The following is a 25,935-nucleotide window of genomic DNA, read 5'->3' as shown; positions in this document are numbered from 1 at the left end:
TCAGGAATGACCGTACAAATAAGCGAGGGGGAGGTGTGTGTCTATATGTAAAATCATCCTTAAAACCCATCCTGCGTGACAACATATGTGAGGGTACTGAGAATGTAGAGTCCCTATGGGTGGAGATAAGGGGGGGGGGAATGAATAATAAAATACTGATAGGGGTGTGTTATAAGACGCCGAATATTATGGAAGAGGTAGAGAATCTCCTCATAAAGCAAATTGATAAAGCAGCGAGTCTCGGAGAGGTAATTATTATGGGGGACTTTAACTATCCTGATATAAATTGGGGAACAGAAACTTGCAGTTCCAGCAAAGGAAATAGATTTTGATAACAATGAAAGATAATTACCTTTCACAAATGGTACAGGACCCCACAAGAGGGGGAGCACTACTAGACCTTGTACTAACCAATAGGCCAGACCGCATAGCAAATATACAAGTTGGGGGTTACTTGGGGAATAGTGATCACAAAATAATAAGTTTTCATGTATTCTTTAGTAAGATGTCTAGTAGAGGGGCTACAAGGACACTAAACTTCAGGAAAGCAAATTTTAAACGGTTGAGAGATGATCTTAGTGCAATAAACTGGGATGATGTACTAAGTAATAAAAGTATACAAAGCAAATGGGAGACTTTTATGAGCATCCTGAATAGGGCTTGTGCAGAAAATATACCCTATGGGAACAAACATGCTAGAAATAGGAGGAAACCCCTATGGCTAAATAGAGCTGTAAGGGAAGCAATAAAAGAAAAACAGAAAGCCTTAAAAGAATTAAAGAGGGTAGGTAGTGATGAGGCATTATATAATTATAGAAAATTAAATAAAATATGTAAAAAGCAAATTAAGTTAGCTAAGTTTGAGACAGAGAGACTCATTGCGAGAGAAAGTAAAAATAATCCTAAAATATTCTTTAACTACATAAACAGTAAAAAACTGAAAAGCGATAGTGTTGGCCCCCTTAAAAATAGTCTTCGTGAAATGGTGGAAGGAGATGAGGGTAAAGCCAACCTTCTGAATGACTTTTTTTCTACGGTTTTTATACAAGAAAATGCCATGGCAGATGACATGACCAGTGATACCATAAATTCACAATTGAATATTACCTGCTTAACCCAGCAGGAAGTATGCCGCCGCCTCGAAATCACTAAGGTTGACAAATCTCCGGGCCCGGATGGCATACACCCCAGAGTACTACAGGAATTGAGTTCTGTGATAGATAGACCATTATTTTTAATCTTCTCAGATTCCTTAATAACAGGGTCGGTACCGCAGGACTGGCGCATAGCAAATGTGGTGCCAATATTCAAAAAGGGGACAAAAACTGAGTCGGGAAATTATAGGCCGGTGAGTTTAACCTCTACGGTTGGTAAAATCCTTGAGGGTTTCTTGAGAGATGCTATACTGGAGTATCTCAAGAAAAATAACCTTATGACAGACTATCAACATGGGTTTATGAGGGATCGATCCTGTCAAACTAATTTGATCAGCTTCTATGAAGAGGTAAGTTCAAGCCTGGACCAGGGAAATGCAGTGGATGTTGTGTATATGGACTTTTCAAAAGGTTGGTACATAAAATGAGAATAATGGGGATAGGGTAAAATATGTGTAACTGGGTTAAAAACTGGCTCAGTGATAGGAAACAAAGGGTGGTTATTAATGGTACGTACTCGGACTGGGTCTCAGTTCATAGTGGGGTACCACAGGGGTCAGTATTGGGCCCGCTTCTTTTCAACATATTTATAAATGACCTTGTTGGGGGCATGCGGAGTAGAATTTCAATATTTGCAGATGATACTAAACTCTGCAGGGTAATCAATACAGAGGAGGATAAGTTTATATTACAGGGAGATTTATGTAAATTGGAGGATTGGGCTGAGAAGTGGCAATTGAAGTTTAATGTAGATAAATGTAAGGTCATGCACTTGGGTAGAGGAAATAACATTTATGATTATGTACTTAATTGTAGAACACTGGGTAAAACAGACACAGAAAAAGACTTGGGTGTATGGGTGGATGGTAAACTTCACTTTAGTGGACAGTGTCAGGCAGCTGCTGCCAGGGCTAATAAAATAATGGGATGTATTAAAAGAGGTATAAGTGTTCATGAAAAAAATATAGTTCTACCTCTGTACAAGTCACTAGTGTGACCGCACTTAGAATACTGTGTACAATTCTGGTCACCGATATATAAGAAGGACATAGCTGAACTGGAGAGGGTGCAGAGAAGAGCGACCAAGATTATTAGAGAAATGGGTGGGCTGCAATACCAAGACAGGTTATTAAACTTGGGGTTATTTAGTTTGGAAAAACGAAGGCTTAGGGGGGATCTAATCACAATATATAAATATATGAGGGGACAGTACAGAGACCTTTCCAAAGATCTTTTTACACCTAGGCCTGTGACTGGAACACGGGGGCATCCGCTACGTCTTGAGGAAAGAAGGTTTAATCATAATCACAGACGAGGATTCTTTACTGTACGAGCAGTGAGACTATGGAACTCTCTGCCGCATGATGTTGTAATGAGTGATTCACTACTAACATTTAAGCAGAGCCTGGATGCCTTTCTTGAAAAATTTAATATTACCAGTTATGTATATTAGATTTTATGACAGGGTATTGATCCAGGGAACTAGTCTGATTGCCGGATGTGGAGTCAGGAAGGAAATTTTTTCCCCATTGGAACTTGTTTGCCACATTGGGGTTTTTTTTGCCTTCCTCTGGATCAACATGTTAGGCTACGGGTTGAACTAGATGGACTTAGAGTCTCCCTTCAACCTTAAAAACTATGATACTATGATTGATACTATGATAAAATTAATGGTTTCACTCAAAAGTACAAATTTTCCCAAAAAAACCCTAATACGGTCATTTGGATGAAAAAATAAAAATGTTACGGCTCCCCGAAGAAGAGGAAAAAAATAAAAATGAAAAAACGGAAAATAGCCTTGAAAGGGTTTATGTCATGGATAATCCAAATCCATTGAAAAATTATCTAAAATCTTTTCAGGTGGAAAAGGTTAAATTAAGTACTAAAATTATGTGTTTGCGTGAAAATACCCATCCTCAAATAAATAGTTTGTTGAATCCTCTTTGACATTAAGACAGCATTCATTCTTTTTGGATAGGAGTCTATTATATGGCATATGTAGAATTGAAAATATTGACCTACTCTTCTTTACAGTAGCTCCAAATCTGTCAGATTGCGAGGGCATCTCCTGTGCACAGTGCCCTCTAGAGGTCAACCGAAAGATTTTCAATTTAATTCTGGTCTAAGGCTGGGCCATTCCAAAACTCTGATCTACTTTTGGCAAAGCCATTCTTTTGGATAATATGGCTCGATTCTTCTGTAAAATTATCTTTTTTTTTTCCATTTCCCATTTTTTGCTGATTTCTCCAGTAAATGTCCTAACAATTCTTTTAAGTATTGATGACTGACTTTTTCCTTAGTGAGGTGTGTAATGAATTGATTTGTATAATAAAGAGGAATGTCTTTGTGAAACTCCAAGTTAAAGGTAGGGTGTCGCTTTTTTTATTTTTGTAGTAATAATAGTGATTATAAAATCAAGTATTTTTAATACAAAATCAAATTCACTGTTTATGTAGTTTTTATTTAATTCTAGTTTTACTGAAACACTTGGGGCTGCCATCTTGGATTCTCTGTGTGTAACGACAGTTAAGCGGGCTTTACACGCAACGACATCACTAACGTTGGGGAATTCGTGATGCACATCCAACCTCGTTAGCGACATCGTTGCGTGTGAAACGCAGGAACGACCTGTTAATGATCAAAATTACTTACCAAATCGTTGATTGTTGTCCAGTCGTTCCTATCCCGATTATCGTTGCTGTTGCAGGACGCAGGTTGTTCGTCGTTCCTGCGGCAGCACACATCGCTACGTGTGACACCGCAGGAATGAGGAACAACATCGCACCTGCGGCCGCCGGCTATGAGGAAGGAAGGAGGTGGGCGGGATGTTCGGATCGCTCATCTCCGCCCCTCTGCTTCTATTGGGCGGCCGGTTATTGACTAGGCAGGTAAGTATAGTGTGACGGGTCCTAGCGATGTTGTGCGCCACGGGCAAATTGCTGACGGGGGCGGGTGCTTTCACCAGCGACATCGCTAGCGATGTCGCTTTGTGTAAAGCCCGCTTTACTCACCTGAAATACGGCAGCCTCTGTGCATAGAAGACCGTTGTTGCTCTCCGACCCTATGACGAAGCGAGAGGCGAAACGCACGTCGAGGTGCTGGGCACTGTGGTCTGCCATCTGGGTCTGTAAATTAATGACTCCTGATACCTACCAGTTCTAACGGAAGCCTCTTTCTCCTGGCACTAGGTTGATATACATACCCTATGAATGCTGTGATGATCTCTTTGAATGATGCATTGTTCTAGATGTTGGAAAACATGTTAACCCTATGATTGTTTATATTCATGCTCATTGGGCCGTATAATTGGCTACCATTTGAGATCTATGTTCCAGGTTGAATGCACATCCACTGAGTTGCACTTGCACTTTATCTTAGCTGTGTTAGGTTATCAGGTCTGTTTATATCTATTGATACCCAGCAATCTATATATTTATGTTGTATTAATACATAAATAGATATCATGGCTTTTCCACACTGCACCAGTTTTGTTTTTGCATGATTTTATGGGGTAGGGTTCTTTTAAAACTTTTTGTGAGTACCAGCATTAAATACATTTTGTAATGTAAATATGATGGAATAAAATATAAATTTTCTAACCATAATGGATGTTCTATGAATTATTGAATGGTTATACCTGCAGAACACTTTTTTCCGGTTATACATATGACAAATATGGTGGGATCTGCGTTGTCTAATTAATAGATAGATATGGATCTCTATCCTCTTTTTTGGTTTAATGTTCTATTGGGCGGCCGCTTAGTGACTAGGCAGGTAAGTATAGTGTGACGGGTCCTAGCGATGTCGAGCGCCACGGGCAAATTGCTGACGGGGGCGGGTGCTTTCACCAGCGACATCGCTAGCGATGTCGCTTTGTGTAAAGCCCGCTTTACTCACCTCAAATACGGCAGCCCCTGTGCATAGAAGACCGTTGTTGCTCTCCGACCCTATTCTGTAACACTGAGAGCTCTCTGCCGTGATCTAGACACGCCTTCTGGGCTGTACAGATAACAGTAGAGGGAGGAGATCGCCGCAACCATTTTGGAGCTCACATCGTATGCTGTGTGCTGCACTTTCCCCCTGTCACCCACTCCCCCAGCTCTACCTGACGCCACTACCATCTCACCCCGCTGACACTCCACCTCCCCCCGCCGAAACCCTCTACCCCATATACCCTCCCCTCGCCGACACTCCCCTCTCTGCCGCTCTCCCCTTCCTCACGTCACTCTCCTCACTCTTGTGTGCTCATCTTGGGCCTAGCAACTCAGTGGGGGCACAGTATACTGAGTAGCGCAGTATACAGCAAAGCACGGAATACAGTGGAGTGTGGTAAACAGCAGGGTGCAGTATACAGTGAAGCGTGGAATATAGCGGAGCACGGTATACAGCAGGGTGCAGAATACAGTGGAACACGAAATACAGCGGAGCACAGTATACTCAGGAGCGCGGTATACAGTACCCAGGAGATGTGGTATGATCAGACCATGTCTCTGTACGGTCAGACACGGCCATTACACAGTACATAGCAGGGGCACATATATAAGATTATCTCAGCAAAGGAACATTTTTTTTAAACATTCAATTGTGGAAATTATTATTATTTCAAGATTTATAGATTAAAATGAGCTTTGTTGTTGGGAAAACCCTTTTAAAGAGACTGTGTACAATTATTAGGCAATTTGTATTTTTTCTGATTCATTTTATTTTTGAACAACTACAGTGCTATTGGTTAATTCAAAGAGAAAATGTATATGTGCATAATTATTGGGCAACTATTATTGTGCAGATACAACTAATTGAAAAATGTACATTTTCCCATCTTGTTTTACCTGTAAAAGTGAGAACAACCACACAACTGAATATGTACAAAATTAAATTTATGACCTGTCCCCCAAAAATATATCAGTGACCAATATAGGCACCCTTCATTTCAAGTCATAAGACTTCTATTCATCATGGAATCTGTCAGTTTCTTACTCTGTTGACAGTCAACCACAGCCTCCCAGATACTGTTCAGAGAGGTATACTCTTTTCCTTCGCCATAAATCTCCTGTGTAAGCAAGGCCCACAAGTTCTCAAGAGTGTTTCGGTTAGGTAAGGAAGGGCCCATGTCATTATGTTTTACCTTTAAAGGGAACCTGTCACCAGATTTGGGGCCTATAAGCTGCGGCCACCACCATTGGGCTCTTATATACAGTATTCTAACATACTGTACGAGGAACCCAAGCCGCTGTGTAGAACTTATAAAACACTTTATAATACTCACCTAGGAGGTCGCGTTGGTGCAGACTGGTCAAATGGGTGGCGCTGTTCTCCGGTGCCAGCGCCTCCTCTTTCGGCCATCTTGGTCTTCCTTCTTCTGAAGCCGGCGTGCATGTGGCGTCCTACGTCATGCACACATGCACACAGGCAGGTATTGAGGCCTGCGCAGGACCTCAGTGCCGGCCTGGGTTCTTATTTACGTCATGTTAGAATGCTGTATATAAGAGCCCAGTGGTGGTGGCCGCAGCTTAAAGGCCCCAAATATGGTGAAAGGTTCCCTTTAAGGCCTTTAGTGGCAGCCGAGCAGTAGAGTATTTTGATGCATGGACAAGTGAACATTCCCCCATAGAATATAATGGGTGTATGTTCTATCCATGCAAAACTCAGATAAAGCATGCACATTAAACATGGCTGAATGGGTCTTTAGACATCTTTGTATGTGAATAATAAAACAAAAATGTATTTCTCAGAATATGGCGACATAAAAATATGTTTTGATTGTGAAAAAGTAGAAAAATAATATGCAATATAAATGTGATACTGCTGTAATTGTACTGACTGGTAGAATAAAGTTAACATGCTTTTTTCCCCCACAAAATTAGCATCCATCTATATATATAATTGCCTTATTCTGTCTGTCTGTCTGTCTGTCTGTCTGTCTATCTGTCTGTCTGTCTGTCATGCTCCGAAATTGTGTCCTTACGGTGACACAAAGCTGATTGGCCGCTGGGCTCGCCATGGCCCCGCCCCCCCACACGGATTGGCCTCTCGCCCCGGCTCTCTGCAGGCCCCGCCCCCCTCACGCAATGCACGCTCGCTCAGGCCCAACTGACACGGAGCTCCGATTCCCAGGTGAGTACACACACACATCAGATCACACTCACTCTCACACTCACTCTCACACACACCTCACACATCACAACATGCTGGGATATCGCTTGCTTCTACACCGGCTCCGTCAGGATACCGGCAGCGCCAGACATAACCTTGCGATGCTGGGATCTTGACGGAGGCCGTGAAAGCTGGTAACCATTATACACATCGGGTAACTAAGGTCCCTTAGTTACCCGATGTGTATCATAGTTACCAGTGTACACCGGCTCACACTCACTCTCACACACACCTCACACACACATCACATCGCATCCACACATCAAGGTCCTGCAGCTGCGGAACATACACACACATAACAGCACACACACACACACACATACACACACAAATCAGATCACACTCACACACACCTCACACATCACAACGCATCCAAATACTCACAACATCCTGGGATATCGCTTGCTTCTCGGCGGCGATACTGTGCTGTTGTGAGCTTCCAGGACCTGCCGGGGGATCACATGGCCAGAAGCATGTGATATCCCCGGATGTTGTGAGTATCAGCGCGTATGTGCAATATCATCAGTGTGTGTGTCTTTGTGTGTGAGTGTATGCGATCGGGTGGGTGTGTGTGGGTGTGTGTGAGTGTATGCGATCGGATCTGTGAGTGTCGGCAGAGGAGCACGGCGTGCTGGAGGAGGCTGAGAGGAGAGAGGCTGAACCTGGGGAAGGCTGGGATGGGGAGGCTGATGCTGGAGACGGAGAGGCTGATGCTGGCGCAGCATGGTGGATGGAGCACCTTTGGTAGTGCGCAGCATGGCGGATGGAGCACGTTTGGGAGTGCGCAGCATGGCGGATGGAGCACGTTTGGGAGTGCGCAGCATGGCGGATGGAGCACGTTTGGGAGTGCGCAGCATGGCGGATGGAGCACGTTTGGGAGTGCGCAGCATGGCGGATGGAGCACGTTTGGAAATGCGCAGCATGGCGGATGGAGCACGTTTGGGAGTGCGCAGCATGGGGGATGCAGCACGATGGGGAGTGCGGAGTATGGCGGATGGAGCACGTTTGGGAGTGCGCAGCATGGAGGATGCAGCACGATGGGGAGTGCGGAGTATGGCGGATGGAGCACGTTTGGGAGTGCGCAGCATGGCGGATGGACCACGTTTGGGAGTGCGCAGCATGGCGGATGGAGCACGTTTGGGAGTGCGCAGCATGGGAGATGGAGCACGATGGGGAGTGCGCAGCATGGCGGATGGAGCACGTTTGGGAGTGCGCAGCATGGGGGATGGAGCACGATGGGGAGTGCGCAGCATGGCGGATGGAGCACGTTTGGGAGTGCGCAGCATGGGAGATGGAGCACGATGGGGAGTGCGCAGCATGGCGGATGGAGCACGTTTGGGAGTGCGCAGCATGGGGGATGGAGCACGATGGGGAGTGCGCAGCATGGCGGATGGAGCACGTTTGGGAGTGCGCAGCATGGCGGATGGAGCACGTTTGGGAGTGCGCAGCATGGCGAATGGAGCACGTTTGGGAGTGCGCAGGATGGGAGATGGAGCACGATGGGGGGTGCGCAGCATAGGGGATGGAGCACGTTTGGGAGTGCGCAGCATGGCGGATGGAGCACGTTTGGGAGTGCGCAGCATGGGGGATGGAGCACGTTTGGGAGTGCGCAGCATGGCGGATGGAGCACGTTTGGGAGTGCGCAACATGGGAGATGGAGCACGATGGGGAGTGCGCAGCATGGCGGATGGAGCACGTTTGGGAGTGCGCAGCATGGGGGATGGAGCACGATGGGGAGTGCGCTGCATGGCGGATGGAGCACGTTTGGGAGTGCGCAGCATGGCGGATGGAGCACGTTTGGGAGTGCGCAGCATGGCGGATGGAGCACGTTTGGGAGTGCGCAGCATGGGAGATGGAGCACGATGGGGAGTGCGCAGCATGGCGGATGGAGCACGTTTGGGAGTGCGCAGCATGGGGGATGGAGCACGATGGGGAGTGCGCTGCATGGCGGATGGAGCACGTTTGGGAGTGCGCAGCATGGCGGATGGAGCACGTTTGGGAGTGCGCAGGATGGGAGATGGAGCACGATGGGGGGGTGCGCAGCATACGGGATGGAGCACGATGGGGAGTGCGCTGCATGGGGGATGGAGCACGATGGGAAGTGCACACCTCCCCCCAACACACACACATACGCGCGCGCGCGCACTGCACAACACACCACACCACACACACACACACTGGGAACCACAAACAACTGCCCTACACAGACACCCACACACACAGACAACGCTGCACACACAAATATACGCACATACCGCACAACACGCACATTGCACAAAACATACCTCCCCCCAAAACACACCACACACACACAAACTGCGCAACACACACACAACGCTACAGACACACAGCGCTCCACAAACAACGCAACACACAAACAACACCGCTCTCACCCCCCATCACACCCAGACAACATCCAGAACATGTACAGCGCCCTACACAAACACTTGGTAACTACACACAACAACATCTATAATATATATATATATATATATATATATATATATATATAACAAAAATCATACATGAACTACACAATACGTAAATTCTAGAATACCCGATGCGTAGAATCGGGCCACCTTCTAGTAAACCAATAAAATAGTTGAAAAGTGATGACTTTTCATCAGACAAACCCACATTATTTTCATATCCGTGATTTGTGTATTTACTATGAAGTGTAAATACTGATTTACCAAATTCTGTGCCTGGATTCTATAATGTTTGCCAGTAGATACATAAAGCCCTTTGCATGTACTTTGCTAATGAATCACCTAGATCCATTGTCTCTTTTTTTTTTTATTAATCAACATTTCAAAATAAAATCAATAATTCTACTGTATATATATATATATATATATATATATATATATACAGTCAGGGCCAGAAATATTTGGACAGTGACACAAGTTTTGTTACTTTAGCTGTTTACAAAAACATGTTCAGAAATACAATTATATATATAATATGGGCTGAAAGTGCACACTCCCAGCTGCAATATGAGAGTTTTCACATCCAAATCGGAGAAAGGGTTTAGGAATCATAGCTATGTAATGCATAGCCTCCTCTTTTTCACGGGACCAAAAGTAATTGGACAAGGGACTCTAAGGGCTGCAATTAACTCTGAAGGCATCTCCCTCGTTAACCTGTAATCAATGAAGTAGTTAAAAGGTCTGGGGTTGATTACAGGTGTGTGGTTTTGCATTTGGAAGCTGTTGCTGTGACCAGACAACATGCGGTCTAAGGAACTCTCAATTGAGGTGAAGCAGAACATCCTGAGGCTGAAAAAAAGAAAAAATCCATCAGAGAGATAGCAGACATGCTTGGAGTAGCAAAATCAACAGTCGGGTACATTCTGAGAAAAAAGGAATTGACTGGTGAGCTTGGGAACTCAAAAAGGCCTGGGCGTCCACGGATGACAACAGTGGTGGATGATCGCTGCATACTTTCTTTGGTGAAGAAGAACCCGTTCACAACATCAACTGAAGTCCAGAACACTCTCAGTGAAGTAGGTGTATCTGTCTCTAAGTCAACAGTAAAGAGAAGACTCCATGAAAGTAAATACAAAGGGTTCACATCTAGATGCAAACCATTCATCAATTCCAAAAATAGACAGGACAGAGTTAAATTTGCTTAAAAACACCTCATGAAGCCAGCTCAGTTCTGGAAAAGTATTCTATGGACAGATGAGACAAAGATCAACCTGTACCAGAATGATGGGAAGAGAAAAGTTTGGAGAAGAAAGGGAACGGCACATGATCCAAGGCACACCACATCCTCTGTAAAACATGGTGGAGGCAACGTGATGGCATGGGCATGCATGGCTTTCAATGGCACTGGGTCACTTGTGTTTATTGATGACATAACAGCAGACAAGAGTAGCCGGATGAATTCTGAAGTGTACAGGGATATACTTTCAGCCCAGATTCAGCCAAATGCCGCAAAGTTGATCGGACGGCGCTTCATAGTACAGATGGACAATGACCCCAAGCATACAGCCAAAGCTACCCAGGAGTTCATGAGTGCAAAAAAGTGGAACATTCTGCAATGGCCAAGTCAATCACCAGATCTTAACCCAATTGAGCATGCATTTCACTTGCTCAAATCCAGACTTAAGACGGAAAGACCCACAAACAAGCAAGACCTGAAGGCTGCGGCTGTAAAGGCCTGGCAAAGCATTAAGAAGGAGGAAACCCAGCGTTTGGTGATGTCCATGGGTTCCAGACTTAAGGCAGTGATTGCCTCCAAAGGATTCGCAACAAAATATTGAAAATAAAATTTTATTTTTTGGGTTTGGTTTATTTGTCCAATTACTTTTGACCTCCTAAAATGTGGAGTGTGTGTAAAGAAATGTGTACAATTCCTACAATTTCTATCAGATATTTTTGTTCAAACCTTCAAATTAAACGTTACAATCTGCACTTGAATTCTGTTGTAGAGGTTTCATTTCAAATCCAATATGGTGGCATGCAGAGCCCAACTCGCGAAAATTGTGTCACTGTCCAAATATTTCTGGACCTAACGATATATATATATATATTGTGAGGTATCAACCGGCTGTATTACAAAGGGCCGGCATGTTTTGCAGAAGCGTGGGTGCTCTGCAATGTGAAGCTGGCTGGGACCTGTGGTTCCACAGGATTGCATTACATGTAGAGCCATGGAAGGGTGTGTGATGCTGATTACACACTCCTTACCACCTGTGAGTGTGGCTCCAGGGGTTAAAGCAATCCTGTCTCTGAACCTGGGTGAAGTGTGTCTAGGGCAGTCTAGAGAGAGACTGGCTCTAGACGTCCAGTGTGTGTGCTGGAAACAAGCGAGAGCAGAGCCAGGAGCTTTGGGTGTATCAGCCTGCATGGAGGCTGATCACAAGGCTCTGATATAGAGTCTGAGGTGAGTGCAGCCAAGCCAGGGCTGAAGGGCCGAATCTCTCCTGGAGGAGACACAGACAGGGGTCTGCAGAGGGCCCTGGGTGCTGGAAGGAACCCTGGCTAGAGTTGTACGCTGGCAGGAGCCAGAGAGTGGGGAAGTTGCTAAACTTCCATTATGGACTTATTGTTTATGTTTGAGGGCAGTTTATGCTGAGTGTTTTTAAATAAACTGCCAGAATTTCTATGAAGAGACTGTGTACGTGTGCTGCTGAAGCTACCTCACACCGCTGCAAGCGAGTGAAACCCCCACGTTGCAGGGCGCAACGTTACATATGGTGTCTCGAATGCGGGCATGCGGTCTGGTTGCTAGGGGCAACGCAGCCTGGTTGCTAGGGGCAACGGCCTAGGACATATTCCTGTGGATACGGACTGCTTGCGGTGGGTCGGCGGGTCCACGAAAATTTTTTGAAGCGGTTTGCGGTGGATCGGCAGGTCCACGAAAATTGTCTGCGCACTCAAGCAGCTGGCGGTGGATCGGCGGGTCCACGAACAGGGACAGCGCTCTCAAGCACCTGGTGGTGAATCAGCCAGTCGTTGGGGACCCGTGCTGCAGTGGCGAGAGTCCAGCGACTGGAGGTTCCAGGCCAGCTGGAATTGCAAGGCCCTGCTTGGTGAGCAGTGATACACCACAGGCTGGAGATCCTGGTTGTACGGGCGGTACAACCCGGAAAGGTTAGTGGTTCTCTAACCCCCCCCCTGTCTTTGACCACCGGGTATTACCCATTGGAGCGCCCCTCCTGTGCCTCTTTTTCGTTACAGCATGGAGGAGCTCCTGAACCAGCTGCTGCAGAGCCAGCAGCACCAACAGCATGTGCCTGGAGGTCCAGTGGGGGCTAAAAGCCAAAAAGAGGGAATGGTCCCTGCGGATGTTGTGGAGGAGCTGTACCAGTTCCTGGTCCAGGGACAGCAGGAGCTGTCGGTGTGTAGCGATGTCACAGCCATGGACCAGTTTGAGCGTTCCCTTCAGGGGCCAGTATGGACACTGGGTGCCCAGGGAGACAAGGGCAAACGGTGTGAACTGGGGGCTAAGGACATTGCATGGAAACCGCAAAAGGGGGCGGAGTCCCAGAAGGGAATAGTTGCCCATAAGGGGGTGGTTGCCCATAAAGGGGTGGTTGCCCATAAGGGGGTGGAGTCCCATAAAGGGGTGGTTGCCCATAAGGGGGTGAAGTCCCATAAAGGGGTGGTCCCCCAAAAGGGTGCGGAGCATCCCAAATCCAAGGGTGAAGTGGCACAGATGGACTGTAGCCAGGGACAACAGTGTTCATGCCACAAGTGTCCTGTTTGCAATATAGACCACCCATCCAACGAGAAGCCACGTCTGTGTTCCGTGGAAGTGGATGGGGAATCTGTAACAGGGGTCGTAGACTCAAGGAGCTTGGTGACCCTGGTGAGGGCCACTTCTGATGTCAACTTGATTCCTGGAAGGAAGATCCACGTCGGCTGCACCCACAATAATGAGACAGAATACCCGGTATCCAGCGTGGTCATTAAGACAGCCTGGGACAGTGGTTCTCATGATGTTGGAGTAGTCTCAGATTTACTGCACCCAATTATTATAGGTTGGGACTCTAAATTATTTGTGCACTTGTGGAAGCAGGGGGACGTATACGGTTGCTTGTGTAAGAGCCGGAACAGCCCAAAGGAAACCCCACCACATTGGGAGGTGAAAAGGGGTCCTTGTTGTGCAGTTATGTGTGGTAAGGAGGAGATAGCACCTCCTAAAATTGACTGTCCTAAGTTAGGGGTGACCAAAGAAAATGATGGACAGACCCAACTTAGTGACGTAAGGACTAAGGGAATAACCGATAGTGTGACCGTTAAAAACGGGGTAGCTCCAGAAAGGGAGGCAGATATCTGGTTAAGTGGGGACATGATAGTCCAGGATGCCAGGGGGAGTGATGATGACTCCAGTAAAGACACTGACTCTAGTAAGGTGACAAACGAGTACAGTGTGGTACAGATGGGCGAGAAGGGCAAAACTTCCTCCCGACGCCGAAGACGTAATAAGCGCCGAGAGGGGGCACAGTGTAGGCCGTCTGAGGGTGCAGAGAAAGTGACATGCCTGGTTAATGAAGACATGGTGCTAATAACACCTGCTACGGTAGAGTCAGACGGTGATATCCTACAAAAGACTGAGGAATCAGAGATTGAACTGACACATTGTGACGACAGAAATCAGCGCGTTGCAAGTGCGGAGAAGGAGCCAACCAAGGACGTAATGGTGGTGGTCCCTATGATTTCAAAGTGTGAAGTTGATAGTCTGTCAGGCGAGAATGGTATAGGAAATGGAATCCTAGAGAGTGTGGGGGAAGGAATAATCCCCAACAGTCGTGGTGAGCAGACTGGTGAACTACCAAGTGCTGGGGTAGATGACAGCGACTTTAGCCCCAAAACTCTCAAAGGAACAGAGTGCCATGTTGAAGGGTGTGACACCCAGGCTGAGGGTGACACTGCACAGACCCCAGAGGAAGGTGAAGATAATGCAGTGAAGACCCAAGAAACAGCTGGCGCTGAAGTGAAGAGAGCCTCTGAGGAGGTGAAGTCTGGACCAGAGGTCTCATCCAGGACTGGGAGCCTGCCTGACCTGCTTGGTAAAACCACGATGGAGTATATAGAGAAGGTCGTGGGTAAGGAGTGTAAGAAACCCAAACGTTCTGAAGCTGAGATGGAAGAAGCCTCAGAAATAGTGTGTCGTAGACCAGAGAGGTCCGCAAGTGAAGAGTCATTCAAGAGGATGAGCAAAGACCATCTGCAACAAGAGATACTTCTTAGGCAGGCTACTGAGAGTCGAGTAAGGGAGCTGGAGAAAGAAGTGGCTGAGCTCCGAAGTCGCTTGGCAGAGTACCAGTCCAAGTCCCAGGGAGCCTTGGAGCAGATGGAGCAGCGAGTGTCAATCCTGACCAAACTTGTTGAAGCTGGGGAGGCCCAAAGAGAGCTGACTCTGGAAGCTAAACTTGACAAGCATGTGGCAGGGATGAATGAGACTTCTGTAGTCAAGTGCATGGTGGATATACCTGAGGACTTAAGAGAAGCGTGTGCCACCGGGTACATGCATGACGAATTTAAGAGAGCTGTGGAAGCGTGTGAGGTCTACTGTACCCCAGGTGCTGAACAGTTAGTGATATTGTCTACCAGTAAAATTACTGGGCAGCGGGTGGCTATTCTAAAGGACATGCACTTCAGATGTGTTCGTATGAAGTGGCAGGTCCAACTGCAAAAGGAAGAAGCCACTAGACAGCTAGAGTATAAAAGGAAAGCGCAGAGTCTGGCGGAAGATATCGTCCAAGTACCCCGGGCTCTGGTGGGGAGAGTCATTGGAAAAACCGGACGAGTCATGCAAGACATGGTGAATAAGTCGGGATTGGTGAGATTAAGAATCCCTGCTGCTAATGAGAGAAAGATACCCAGGGAAGCTGGTATGGTTCCGTTCCTCTGTGTCGGGACTGTAGAGAGTCTTGGAAACATTCGAAGCCTTATTGAATATCGGGTACACCATGTACGTGACATGGAGTGGTTGTGGCAAGAAAACCTGAAAATTAAGGAGCAGCTTCGCCAACTGTGTGGGGGACAGCAGCCGTCTTCCACCCGTTGTTCAGGGGACAGAAGTGGAAGATGGCGTGTCGGTCCAGTAGTTCAGACGCGCGATAAAAGGAATCGCCGACAGAGAAGTAACCTACAATGTACTGTAGATAGTGGCCGCTATGAGCTTAGAGTTCCCGACAGTAGCCTTGGGGGTACTCGAGAAAGCCTAGGTTCGGACAAGACTGTAGGTTTGACTGGGGACGTGTCTCTCTACTGCGGTGACCCTGGGAGGGGGTCAGGGAGAGAACGGTCTGGAAATGGGACGTCCTTTAACCCTAGGTTGACAAGACAGAGTTTGGTGACAGTGTCGGGCGATGTCTCAGGGACTACTGCTCTTGGACGGCCCTCTCGACTGGTGGGGCATGGCAGCGGGAATGCCCTGTCTCGCGGCCCCAGGTCATTGGCAAGTGTTCTCCCCTACGGGTTTGAACAGAGGGGGAGGGTATGTGAGGTATCAACCGGCTGTATTACAAAGGGCCGGCATGTTTTGCAGAAGCGTGGGTGCTCTGCAATGTGAAGCTGGCTGGGACCTGTGGTTCCACAGGATTGCATTACATGTAGAGCCATGGAAGGGTGTGTGATGCTGATTACACACTCCTTACCACCTGTGAGTGTGGCTCCAGGGGTTAAAGCAATCCTGTCTCTGAACCTGGGTGAAGTGTGTCTAGGGCAGTCTAGAGAGAGACTGGCTCTAGACGTCCAGTGTGTGTGCTGGAAACAAGCGAGAGCAGAGCCAGGAGCTTTGGGTGTTTCAGCCTGCATGGAGGCTGATCACAAGGCTCTGATATAGAGTCTGAGGTGAGTGCAGCCAAGCCAGGGCTGAAGGGCCGAATCTCTCCTGGAGGAGACACAGACAGGGGTCTGCAGAGGGCCCTGGGTGCTGGAAGGAACCCTGGCTAGAGTTGTACGCTGGCAGGAGCCAGAGAGTGGGGAAGTTGCTAAACTTCCATTATGGACTTATTGTTTATGTTTGAGGGCAGTTTATGCTGAGTGTTTTTAAATAAACTGCCAGAATTTCTATGAAGAGACTGTGTACGTGTGCTGCTGAAGCTGCCTCACACCGCTGCAAGCGAGTGAAACCCCCACGTTGCAGGGCGCAACGTTACAATATATATATATAATCTATATTGTGGGTAGAGATGAGCAAACCCATTGAAGTTCGGTTTGGCAAGTCCAGCCTGACTTTAGATGAAGTTCGGTTTGGTATCTGGACTTGACCTGAACCCCAATGAAAGTCTCTGATTGGGCAGTTTGGGTCTCTGCCCACATGGAGCCAGCCCTGCTGTTGTTCTCCCGTGTGAGCTGTTCAAACACTGCAAGCAGCTCACACTGGGTTGAGCACCGAGTGTACCCGAGCACAACGATCCTTGCGCAAGCGGTTGACATACAAAGTCTGTGTTCGGTATGGACACCGAACACTGAATCTTAGGTTCGCTCATCTCTAATTGTGGATACTGGCTGCTATGGGCTTTAGGCCATGTGCACATTGTTCCTCTTCTGGTTTTCAGTTACAAATACAAAGGGAAAAAACACCAAAAAAAGCTCAACTTTTAGGTGACGTATAAAAGAGGAGCCAAAGCATTTAAACTTTTCAGAAATGACTGGAACTTCATTATATGGAGAATGGCGCAAACATAATTTGGATGTAGGAGCCCTGCTTTAAGGCTGCTTGTTTTTAACACTGAAGGAGAACAATCAAATGGATACTTAGCAGAAATGCTCTGCTCTACTTTCAGCATATATGTTTTCCTGTTAGGTCAGGAATGATGTCATTTTCTGTAAAAATAAAGCTTCATAGAACATAAGCATTACTGTTTTTACAGTCTTGCACTTCATTACTTTCAAGACTCATGCAGTATGTATCAATTTACTTAATAAAATTGTTCTCTTTTCTTTTAAATAGCAAAAGATGCCGTTTTCCAGTAAACTTTTCAGAAAAAAGGATTTGACCATACAAGATGTTCTTGATGCTGACGAGAGTGCACCAATCACTGAGCAAACATTAGTAATACTTTAAAGTCTTTATGTTGAAGCCAACTTCCATTATGTCATTTATTGTTGCATTTTCAAACAATTAAAGATTATTTTGAAATTAATTCTTTATTTCCAGTTTTATTACAGTGATGTTTGCAAAATATGCTATTAATCATGTCTGTATGCTAATCTTCAGTTGCAGGTCATTGTTGGACACTAGTCCGTTATATTCTAAGACGGTCATCCTTGGACACTAGTCCATGATATTCTAAGACATCAATTGTGAACATTGCAGCGTTATATCTACCAAATGTATGAATTTCACTACATAACAGGAACACATCAAGACTGTTCATATGGTCTCGACAATTACCAATGCTCCACTTCCAGGCTTTGTGGCAAACAGGCTCTGTTTCTGCATTTCCGATCGGCGGCCATCAGTTTTGTAATACAAATCTTGTACTTGTGTTAGGAACACATTCAGCTTGTTAGCCGGGACCATGGAAACAGTGCAACCTCCCCATCCAGCCCCAGTTAACCGAGATCCAATGGCACCAGATTTCCTAAAAGGAAATAAAGTTAATTTAGATCTTTTTTTAGTTTGCGAAAACAAAACAGAGATTTACAAGGTGAAAGTAAAAGCCTACAAACTGAGGAGGATTTCTAAAGGAAAAGTGAACATTTTTCAAAAAACAACTTATGAAACATATTTTGTTTATCTGATTCCAGTCCAAAATTTGACTAAACGTGTCAAATTCAGGGAATATTTATTTTTAAATAACACAGGTATGCAAAATTTGGGTTTAAAAAAAAAAATCAAATCCAATGACTAATTCTTACATTTTTTTATGCCATCATTTAAAAATAAAAAAACCCGAAAAACACTTCTATTTTTAACTATCATCACATATGGATTTTGTACAAAATGCACATGAAATTACGTACGCGCAAGATCAGCAAGAAAAATATTTATCATATCCAAAAATGTACACAATATTATATATAAAAATGTATTGCACATTCATTCTGCAAATTTATTGAAAATTAATTATTTTGCCTTTTTCCTTTTCTCTTCAAAGCTTCTTTTGATCCCTTTTGTTCTTATTGAATGCCTGCGGATCTTCTCTCTAATTTATCCAGCAGTAGATCTCCATCATGTTCATGTTCCATGTACCTTGGTATCGTCGTTCCATCTCCTTGATATGCTGATGATATCTTTCTCCTTGCTCTTTGGTAACAGCACCAAGGTTTTCAAAAAAATAATCCATATGGGAATGGGAAAAAGGTAACTTCAAATTCATCAGACAAGGCTTAGAAAGGTTTCAGCTCATTCTCTTCTATGGACTTATATTTGAGATTTTTGTTGTTACCCAGAAATTTCTTCATGACTTCTTTAAAAAGATCCCAACCTTTTTTCCTCAACAGCTTTTATTTTTGTTTCAATCATGTCATCCTTCATGAGTTTCCAAATATCCAGGCTCAAAAAAATGTCTTCACTTTTGCTTTGGACAGTCCCTGAAACTTGGTACACAGTTACTTAAAGTCTCTCCTTTTTTCGGTAGCATTTTCACAAACTGATTCATAAAGTGCAAGCTTAATGTGGAATGCTGGCAGGAGAACTTTAATTGGTTCAACTAAACTTTCCACAACTATGTTCTTGAGTCCAGGTTGCAAAGATGTTCTCTTTGGTCAACTTTTTTGGCTCCAGTGATGAGCTCTATCCTGGCTGTCCCATCACACAAAAAGCATGGGTACTTTGTGTATACTCCTCTCTGCCCACAGATCAAAGAGAGAATTTTGAGTCATAAGATATTGACTATCCTTGATCCTCATAGTTACATTTCTTGACAATAAAGTCTAATTTCTCATAGCTTTCTTTAAGTGCACAGAATACCCTACAGGAACTGAAACATACTTGTGGTCATTGTGCCATAGCACAGCTTTCAAACTTTTCTTTTAATTAATCTAAAAAGAGTCTCCACTCGCTCACATTGTACTCAATGTTACATTTTTTTCATGAGCCCAGAAACACCCCTGCAATACAGTAGAGCACTGTCTTGAAAAAAGTAAGAAAGAAATTCCTTTTCTCTGCTTCTGTACCCTGAAAAACAGGTACTAGGAGCTAGCAGGTAATTTTCTTTCAATCTAAAGCCTAAATGTTCTGCAGAATGTTTAGGAAGGCCCAAGTCCCTGACTGAATCATTTAATTTGAGCTGTGAAAAAAGTAGTGGCTTGTTGGGGCTATGGAGTCAGTGTTATTGAAAAAACAGTACGTGATGGAATTGTTTTGATATTTTTACTGAGTGCAGCAATTAAAAGTATATAAAAAATCACCTCTTCATTTTCAAACAATTTTACCCTTGCAGACCTGTGTAATTGACTATATAGTTCAATATACATGACAGAGGAAAGTGGGTTTATACCACGCTAAAAACCACTAATGCCGGTGTATTTAAAAAATTTTCTTTTATTTTACAGTCCACTGTAAAATAAAAGAAATTTTTTTAAATACACTGGCATTAGTGGTTTTTAGCGCAGCATAAACGCGCTTTCCTCTGTCATCTATTGAACCATGTTACCGACAGGGCCGCTGCTGAACTATGCAGACGCTCACATATGCGCATAAGGGGTTGTGACTGGCACAACCACACCAGGTGAATGTACCTCTTTTTATACTACCAACCATCATATCGGGTAAGACCCTATTGCGCCTTTTGTTCCCATCTCCAGCAGTTAATTGACTATATAGTGAGGAGTATTTTTTAATACATTTTTAAATACCATTTATTGTTTTTTTCATTTAAACCGAGTACCATTCTCAACTGGTGCTGCTTCACTGGAACAGTTTTTCTTTTTGTTGCCCTTTTATTCCAAATCTATGTCCCCAGTAATAAATGTGAACTTTTTCATTTAAACAACTGGGCGTATATGACAGGACTTGTCTGTTGGCGCGGGGTGGTTTGAATAGCCAGTGTCAAAGGAGAAAAAGCAAATGCTCACAGAGAACTTATATGGTATTAGCTGAGTTTGCTGGAAAGAAAGTAATGCATCTTTATTTCCAGGTGCATAACTTTGAAACATAGGGGAACAGAAGAAAAGGAAAAACGGTTCCAGAGTCAGTGGTGCAGCACTAATCGGAGAAGGTGCTCAGTTTAGATTACAAACATCTAGTGAAAGGTCCTCTTTAAAATGGACGAAGACTATAACTGCTCTTGCATGTAATTTCCTGCTGAAAATGTCCTCAAGAAGTGTGAATTACTTATATCACTTGTGAGATTTACACTCACTCTGAACTACAGCTCCCAGCAACCACTGGCAGATAGACCTTGAGTAATTGCCAAACCACATAGCGAGATTTCATGGTTGCCTAATCCTGAATTAGAACATCCGTTATATTGCATGACGCACAGTCTTAAATGTCAAAGTGAATCACTTTGGCATTATCAGACATCTAAAAAAAAAAGTATTGCGTTTGAGGAGTTCCAGAAGACATGGGAGGCTGTCAATGTTCTCATAAAATAAAGATATATCACCAAATTATACTGAATATAATCTGGACTAAAAGGGAGAGTTTACAAAACCAGGCTGCACAGTTATTTATACCTACTGAAAAAAATAGACAAAACAACAATTCTTAATATCACATCCTGAAGGATTACAAAGAATTGTAAGTAAATAAAATAATGCTTTACCAGTGAAGACACTCACTACAGTAGTCAATCTAGATCTGCTTTGACTAGAATGAGATAACTTACTGGTGACTAGTAATGATAACCAAATTTCTAAATGTATTTCTCCCCACCCACCGCAGGTAAAGGGTCTGGCTGCTTAACCCCCTAGTTGTCAGCTGTTAGAGCACAATTTCCCTATATAATTAGTAATATAAAATGCACCAGTAATACATCAAATGCTTCACAATTTCTATTTGCCAAATATGTGTTGGGGGTGGAAGGGGGGTGGGGGTTGTCCACTGTTCACTTCACCCCTGTCTTTTAAAAGTGGGCTTTGTTTTTATATTAACCCCTTCATGACCGGCCGATTTTTCACTTTCCGTTTTTTTTTGTTTGCCATTCTTTTTCTGAGAGACGTAACTTTTTTATTTTTCAGTCAATATGGTCATGTGAGGGCTACTTTTTTGCGGAACGAGTTTTACCTTTCAATGAAACCATAGGTTTTACCATATAGTGTACTGGAAAATGGCAAAAAAAAATCCAAATGCAGAAAAATTGCAAAAAAAGTGCGATATCACTATTGTTTTTGAGATATTTTATTCACTGTGTTCACTGTATGGTAAAACTGATGTGTGGGTGTGATGCCTCAGGTCAAGGCGAGTTCGTAGACACCGAACATGTATAGGTTTACTTTTATATAAGGGGTTAAAAAAATTTCGAAAGCTTGTCTGAAAAAAGTGACGCACGTTTTACGCCATATTCCGTGACCTGTAGCGTTCTCATTTTTCGGGATCTATGGCTCAGTGACTGCTTATTTTTTGCGACTCGAGCTGACGTTTTTAACGGTACCATTTTTGCGCAGATGCTACGTTTTGATCGCCTATTATTGCATTTTGCGCAAAAGTTGTGGCGACAAAAAAAGTCATTTTGGCGTTTGGAATTTTTTTACCGCTACGCCGTTTACTGATCAGATTAATTGATTTTATATTTTGATAGATCGGGCATTTCTGAACGCGGCCATACCAAATGTGTGTATATTTTTTATTTTTTTAACCCTTTAATTTTCAGTGGGGCGAAAGGGGGGTGATTTGAACTTTTATGTTTTTTTTTAATTTTTTAAAACTTTTTTTTACTTTTTTTTTTATTTTACTAGTCCCCCTAGGGGGCTATTGCGATCAGCAATCCGATCGCTCTGCACTATCTGCTGATCACAGCTACACAGCTGTAAACAGCAGATACGTGCACTTCCTGCTTCCCTGGCCTCCGTCGAAAGCGAAAGTGAAAGTAGTTCATGTCTAGAACAGGAGTCATCACATGACCCTGTGCTACCATGACAACCATCGGAAGTCATGTGATCATGTCACGTGACTTGCGGTATCGGGCGGTAAGTAAAACTTTACCACGATCGCGTTTATAATGGCGCTGTCACATATTGACAGCGCCATTTCAGGGGTTAAACGGCACGAGCAGATAACGATTCTGCTCGTGCCTAGCAGGCACACATCTCAGCTGTGAAAATCAGCTGAGATGTGCGCCGATCACAGCATGCTGCTGCCAGCAGACCGCGGGCAGTAACGTTATGACCGCTAGGACGTAATTTTACTGCCGCGGTCATTAAGGGGTTAATGATCATTCCCTGTATAAGTGACAAGTTATATATGTATAAACTGCTAAAAAAAATAAAAATAAGAGAAAACTTGAATCCTTCGTTAATTGAGATCTTAAATGTCATTAAAATTTTTAAAGATCTAAACTGTATTAATTCAATGAAAACAAAATAATGAAACCAAAATCATAAACTAATTGAGGGCTGGATTCCAAATCACCCTTAAAATCAAAGTAAAAAAATAAAATTACAGGCGGATCCAATTAGTCATGATCATATGAGGGTTTGTGGAACCCTCCAAGGATATGCTTTATGCTTTCCCTGTTGCAAGCAACATAATGTTGAGCACAGTGTCTCCAGACTCTTTTACATCTGTCAGATGTGCTCAGTTGGAACCTGCTTTTATCTGTGAAGAGAACGAGGCACCAATGGTGGACCAGCTAATTATAGCGTTCCTTGATGAATGCCAATCGAGCTGCTGTACAGTACTGGGCCAAGAGCAGAGGTCCTTCAACATGACCTTGGGTCCTAATACCACCCTTATGGAGTCTGTTTTAAACTGTGTGGTCAGATACATGCACCCCTATAGCCCACTGCAGGCCATTTTGTAAGACTCTGGCAGTGCTTCTTTGGTTCCTCCTTACACAAAGGATCATTTATCATTCCTGCCTCAGGGTTGATTACCTAGAGCCTTTTCTGGGTCTTCTCATGTCCTGTTATAGGCTCCATGCTCTTGAGACTATGCTGGGAGTCAGTGCAAGCCTTCTTTAACAGCAAGTATGGATGTGCCATCCTGGAGGAGCTGAACTACCTGAGCAATGTGAGTAGACAAAGTACTGCCTCATTCTACGAGTAGTGACATGGATGCTAGCAAATCTAGAGAACAATCAGGAAGGAAAAGAAGAGAATAATTATAGCCAGCACCTGCAAAACCATTCCCGTTGTGGGGACGTCTTTCTATTGCCTTTCCAGTGTGCCTGTTGGTACTTTCATTTGAACCAAATCAGGAGAAATTTACAATCATTTAGGCTTCCTATCTGGATAGATTAATCTAGCTGAATTTTTTTTCACTTGAGAATATATAGTGACACTTAAAGGGAACCTGTCAGTTACAATATGCACCCTGAACCACGAGCAGTTCTGGGTGCATATTGCTAATCTCTTCCTAACTGTTCCTGTAATCACCAGGATAGAGAAGAGATCTTTAGAAAAAGTACTTCTAAAGATCTTTTATCTTATGCTAATGAGCACAGGGACTAGTCCCAAGGGTGTTATATCCCCCGACGAGCCGCCCTCTTAGCATGTTAAACTAACATGTAATTCAATGCAGCGTACCTGTGTTTGCTGTGACCGCACTTCTGAATGCCGGGCACTTAAAGTCATGCGCAGTAGACCTCTCTGAAGTCAGGACGCGTACTCCTAGCTTCATACTGCACATGACTGGAAGTGCCTGGCATTCAAAAGTACGGTCACAGCGAACTCAGGTACACGTGGCACCGCTGGTGATGCTGCATTGAATAGCATGTTAGTACACCCCTGTATGTGTGCTAAAATGCTAAGAGGGCGGCTAGTCGGGGAATATAACACCCATGGGACTAGTCCCTGCGCTCATTAGCATAGTATAAAAGATCTTTAGAAGTACTTTTTCTAAAGATCCCTGTATCTGTGCTAGTGTATACAGGGACAGTTAGGCCCTGTGCGCACACTGCGTTTTTACCCGCATTTTTTTTGCATTTTTGCTGCAGAAATTTCTTGAGAAAATAGTTGTAACCTTTCTGCAGACATTCCCCAGCAAAACCTATGGAAAAAAAAATATCTGTGTACACACTGCGTTTTTTTCTGAAGAACATTCTTTCTGCAGAATTTCTTGAGAAAAATAATGTGCATGTCACTTCTTTTCTGCAGGTACCTGCGTTTTTTGCCATAGATAATGGTAAAAAAACGCAGGGACCAACCTGCGGAAAAAATGCACCAAAAATACACAAAACGCACAAAACTGCGGTAAAAACGCTTGCGTTTTTCGGTGCGTTATTGGTGCATTTTTTAACGCAACTGTGCTAATCTTTCAGACTCTCAAGAAATTTTTTGAGAAAAATCCTTTTTCTAGTGCACACAGGGCTTTAGGCAGGGATTAGAAATATGCACCCAGAACTGCTCGTGGTTCTGGGTGCATACTGCACCTGACAGGCCCACATTAAGTCTTCCCTCAATTTTTTAAGCAGTGTATTAAGAGGTTGATTCATAAAGTTAGTATTTTGTACACCAGTCTTGATCAAGATTGGGCTGGAACAAGATTTGCCAAATACATCAAGAGGCATAAGCCGTTTAATGAATTTCGGGCATCTTTCATCTGTTGTGTACCCGCTTAGCCAAGCCACTCTTCCTAAGCTCTGGCTATTTTTCAAAAAGCTGGGAAAGCTGGCATAAACACACCAACGTTTATGTTTTTATGCAACTACAAGTGTCGAAATTTTATTTTTCGAACTTTCAAAACAGATTTACACCAGATTTTTGGCAGAAACTGTTTAAATGAATCAGCCCCTTGGTGTTTAAAATCCTCACTATTTTCAAAATATTAGTTTGCGTTCAGTTATTGAAGACACTGTTACATGCACAAGCTGCAAGGTACAAAGTCAGTCCTGGTCTCAGCTGAGAATTAGATACAAGTGTACTTGGTCTAAGCCAGGGGTCTGAAACACGCGGGCCGCGGGCTGCATGCGGCCCCTCAGGCTGCTTCATGCGGCCCCTCAGGCTGCTTCGTGCGGCCCCCAGGCCCGTGCCCCTGTTCACTATCACGGCCGGTACAGGGGCCGCAGCCACTGTCTGTACTTTGTTAGATGAATGTTTTGCCGGTGTGCGCTCTC

The 25,935-nt window shown here is 44.3% G+C and overlaps 2 protein-coding genes across 2 annotated transcripts in view; one reads left to right on the top strand and one right to left on the bottom strand.

Annotated features, from left to right (window-relative positions):
* The window catches only part of FAM227B (family with sequence similarity 227 member B), a 756,766-nt gene extending 738,929 nt beyond the window's left edge, over nucleotides 1-17,837 (top strand). The window contains exon 18 of the mRNA XM_075345811.1: nucleotides 17,724-17,837. Coding sequence (XP_075201926.1) covers nucleotides 17,724-17,837 — 114 coding nt within the window. The remainder of the gene's footprint in view (nucleotides 1-17,723) is intronic.
* A 16-nt stretch (nucleotides 17,838-17,853) lies between these two features.
* The window catches only part of GALK2 (galactokinase 2), a 374,056-nt gene continuing 365,974 nt past the window's right edge, over nucleotides 17,854-25,935 (bottom strand). Inside the window, exon 10 of the mRNA XM_075345810.1 lies at nucleotides 17,854-18,357. Within this exon, the coding sequence (XP_075201925.1) occupies nucleotides 18,147-18,357 (211 nt within the window). The 3' untranslated portion in view covers nucleotides 17,854-18,146. The remainder of the gene's footprint in view (nucleotides 18,358-25,935) is intronic.

Source organism: Anomaloglossus baeobatrachus, chromosome 4, assembly GCF_048569485.1.
Source record: "Anomaloglossus baeobatrachus isolate aAnoBae1 chromosome 4, aAnoBae1.hap1, whole genome shotgun sequence".
NCBI classification, from domain to species: domain Eukaryota; kingdom Metazoa; phylum Chordata; class Amphibia; order Anura; family Aromobatidae; genus Anomaloglossus; species Anomaloglossus baeobatrachus.
The sequence above is the reverse complement of the archived record's forward strand: the minus strand, read 5'-3'. Positions and strand labels throughout refer to the sequence as shown.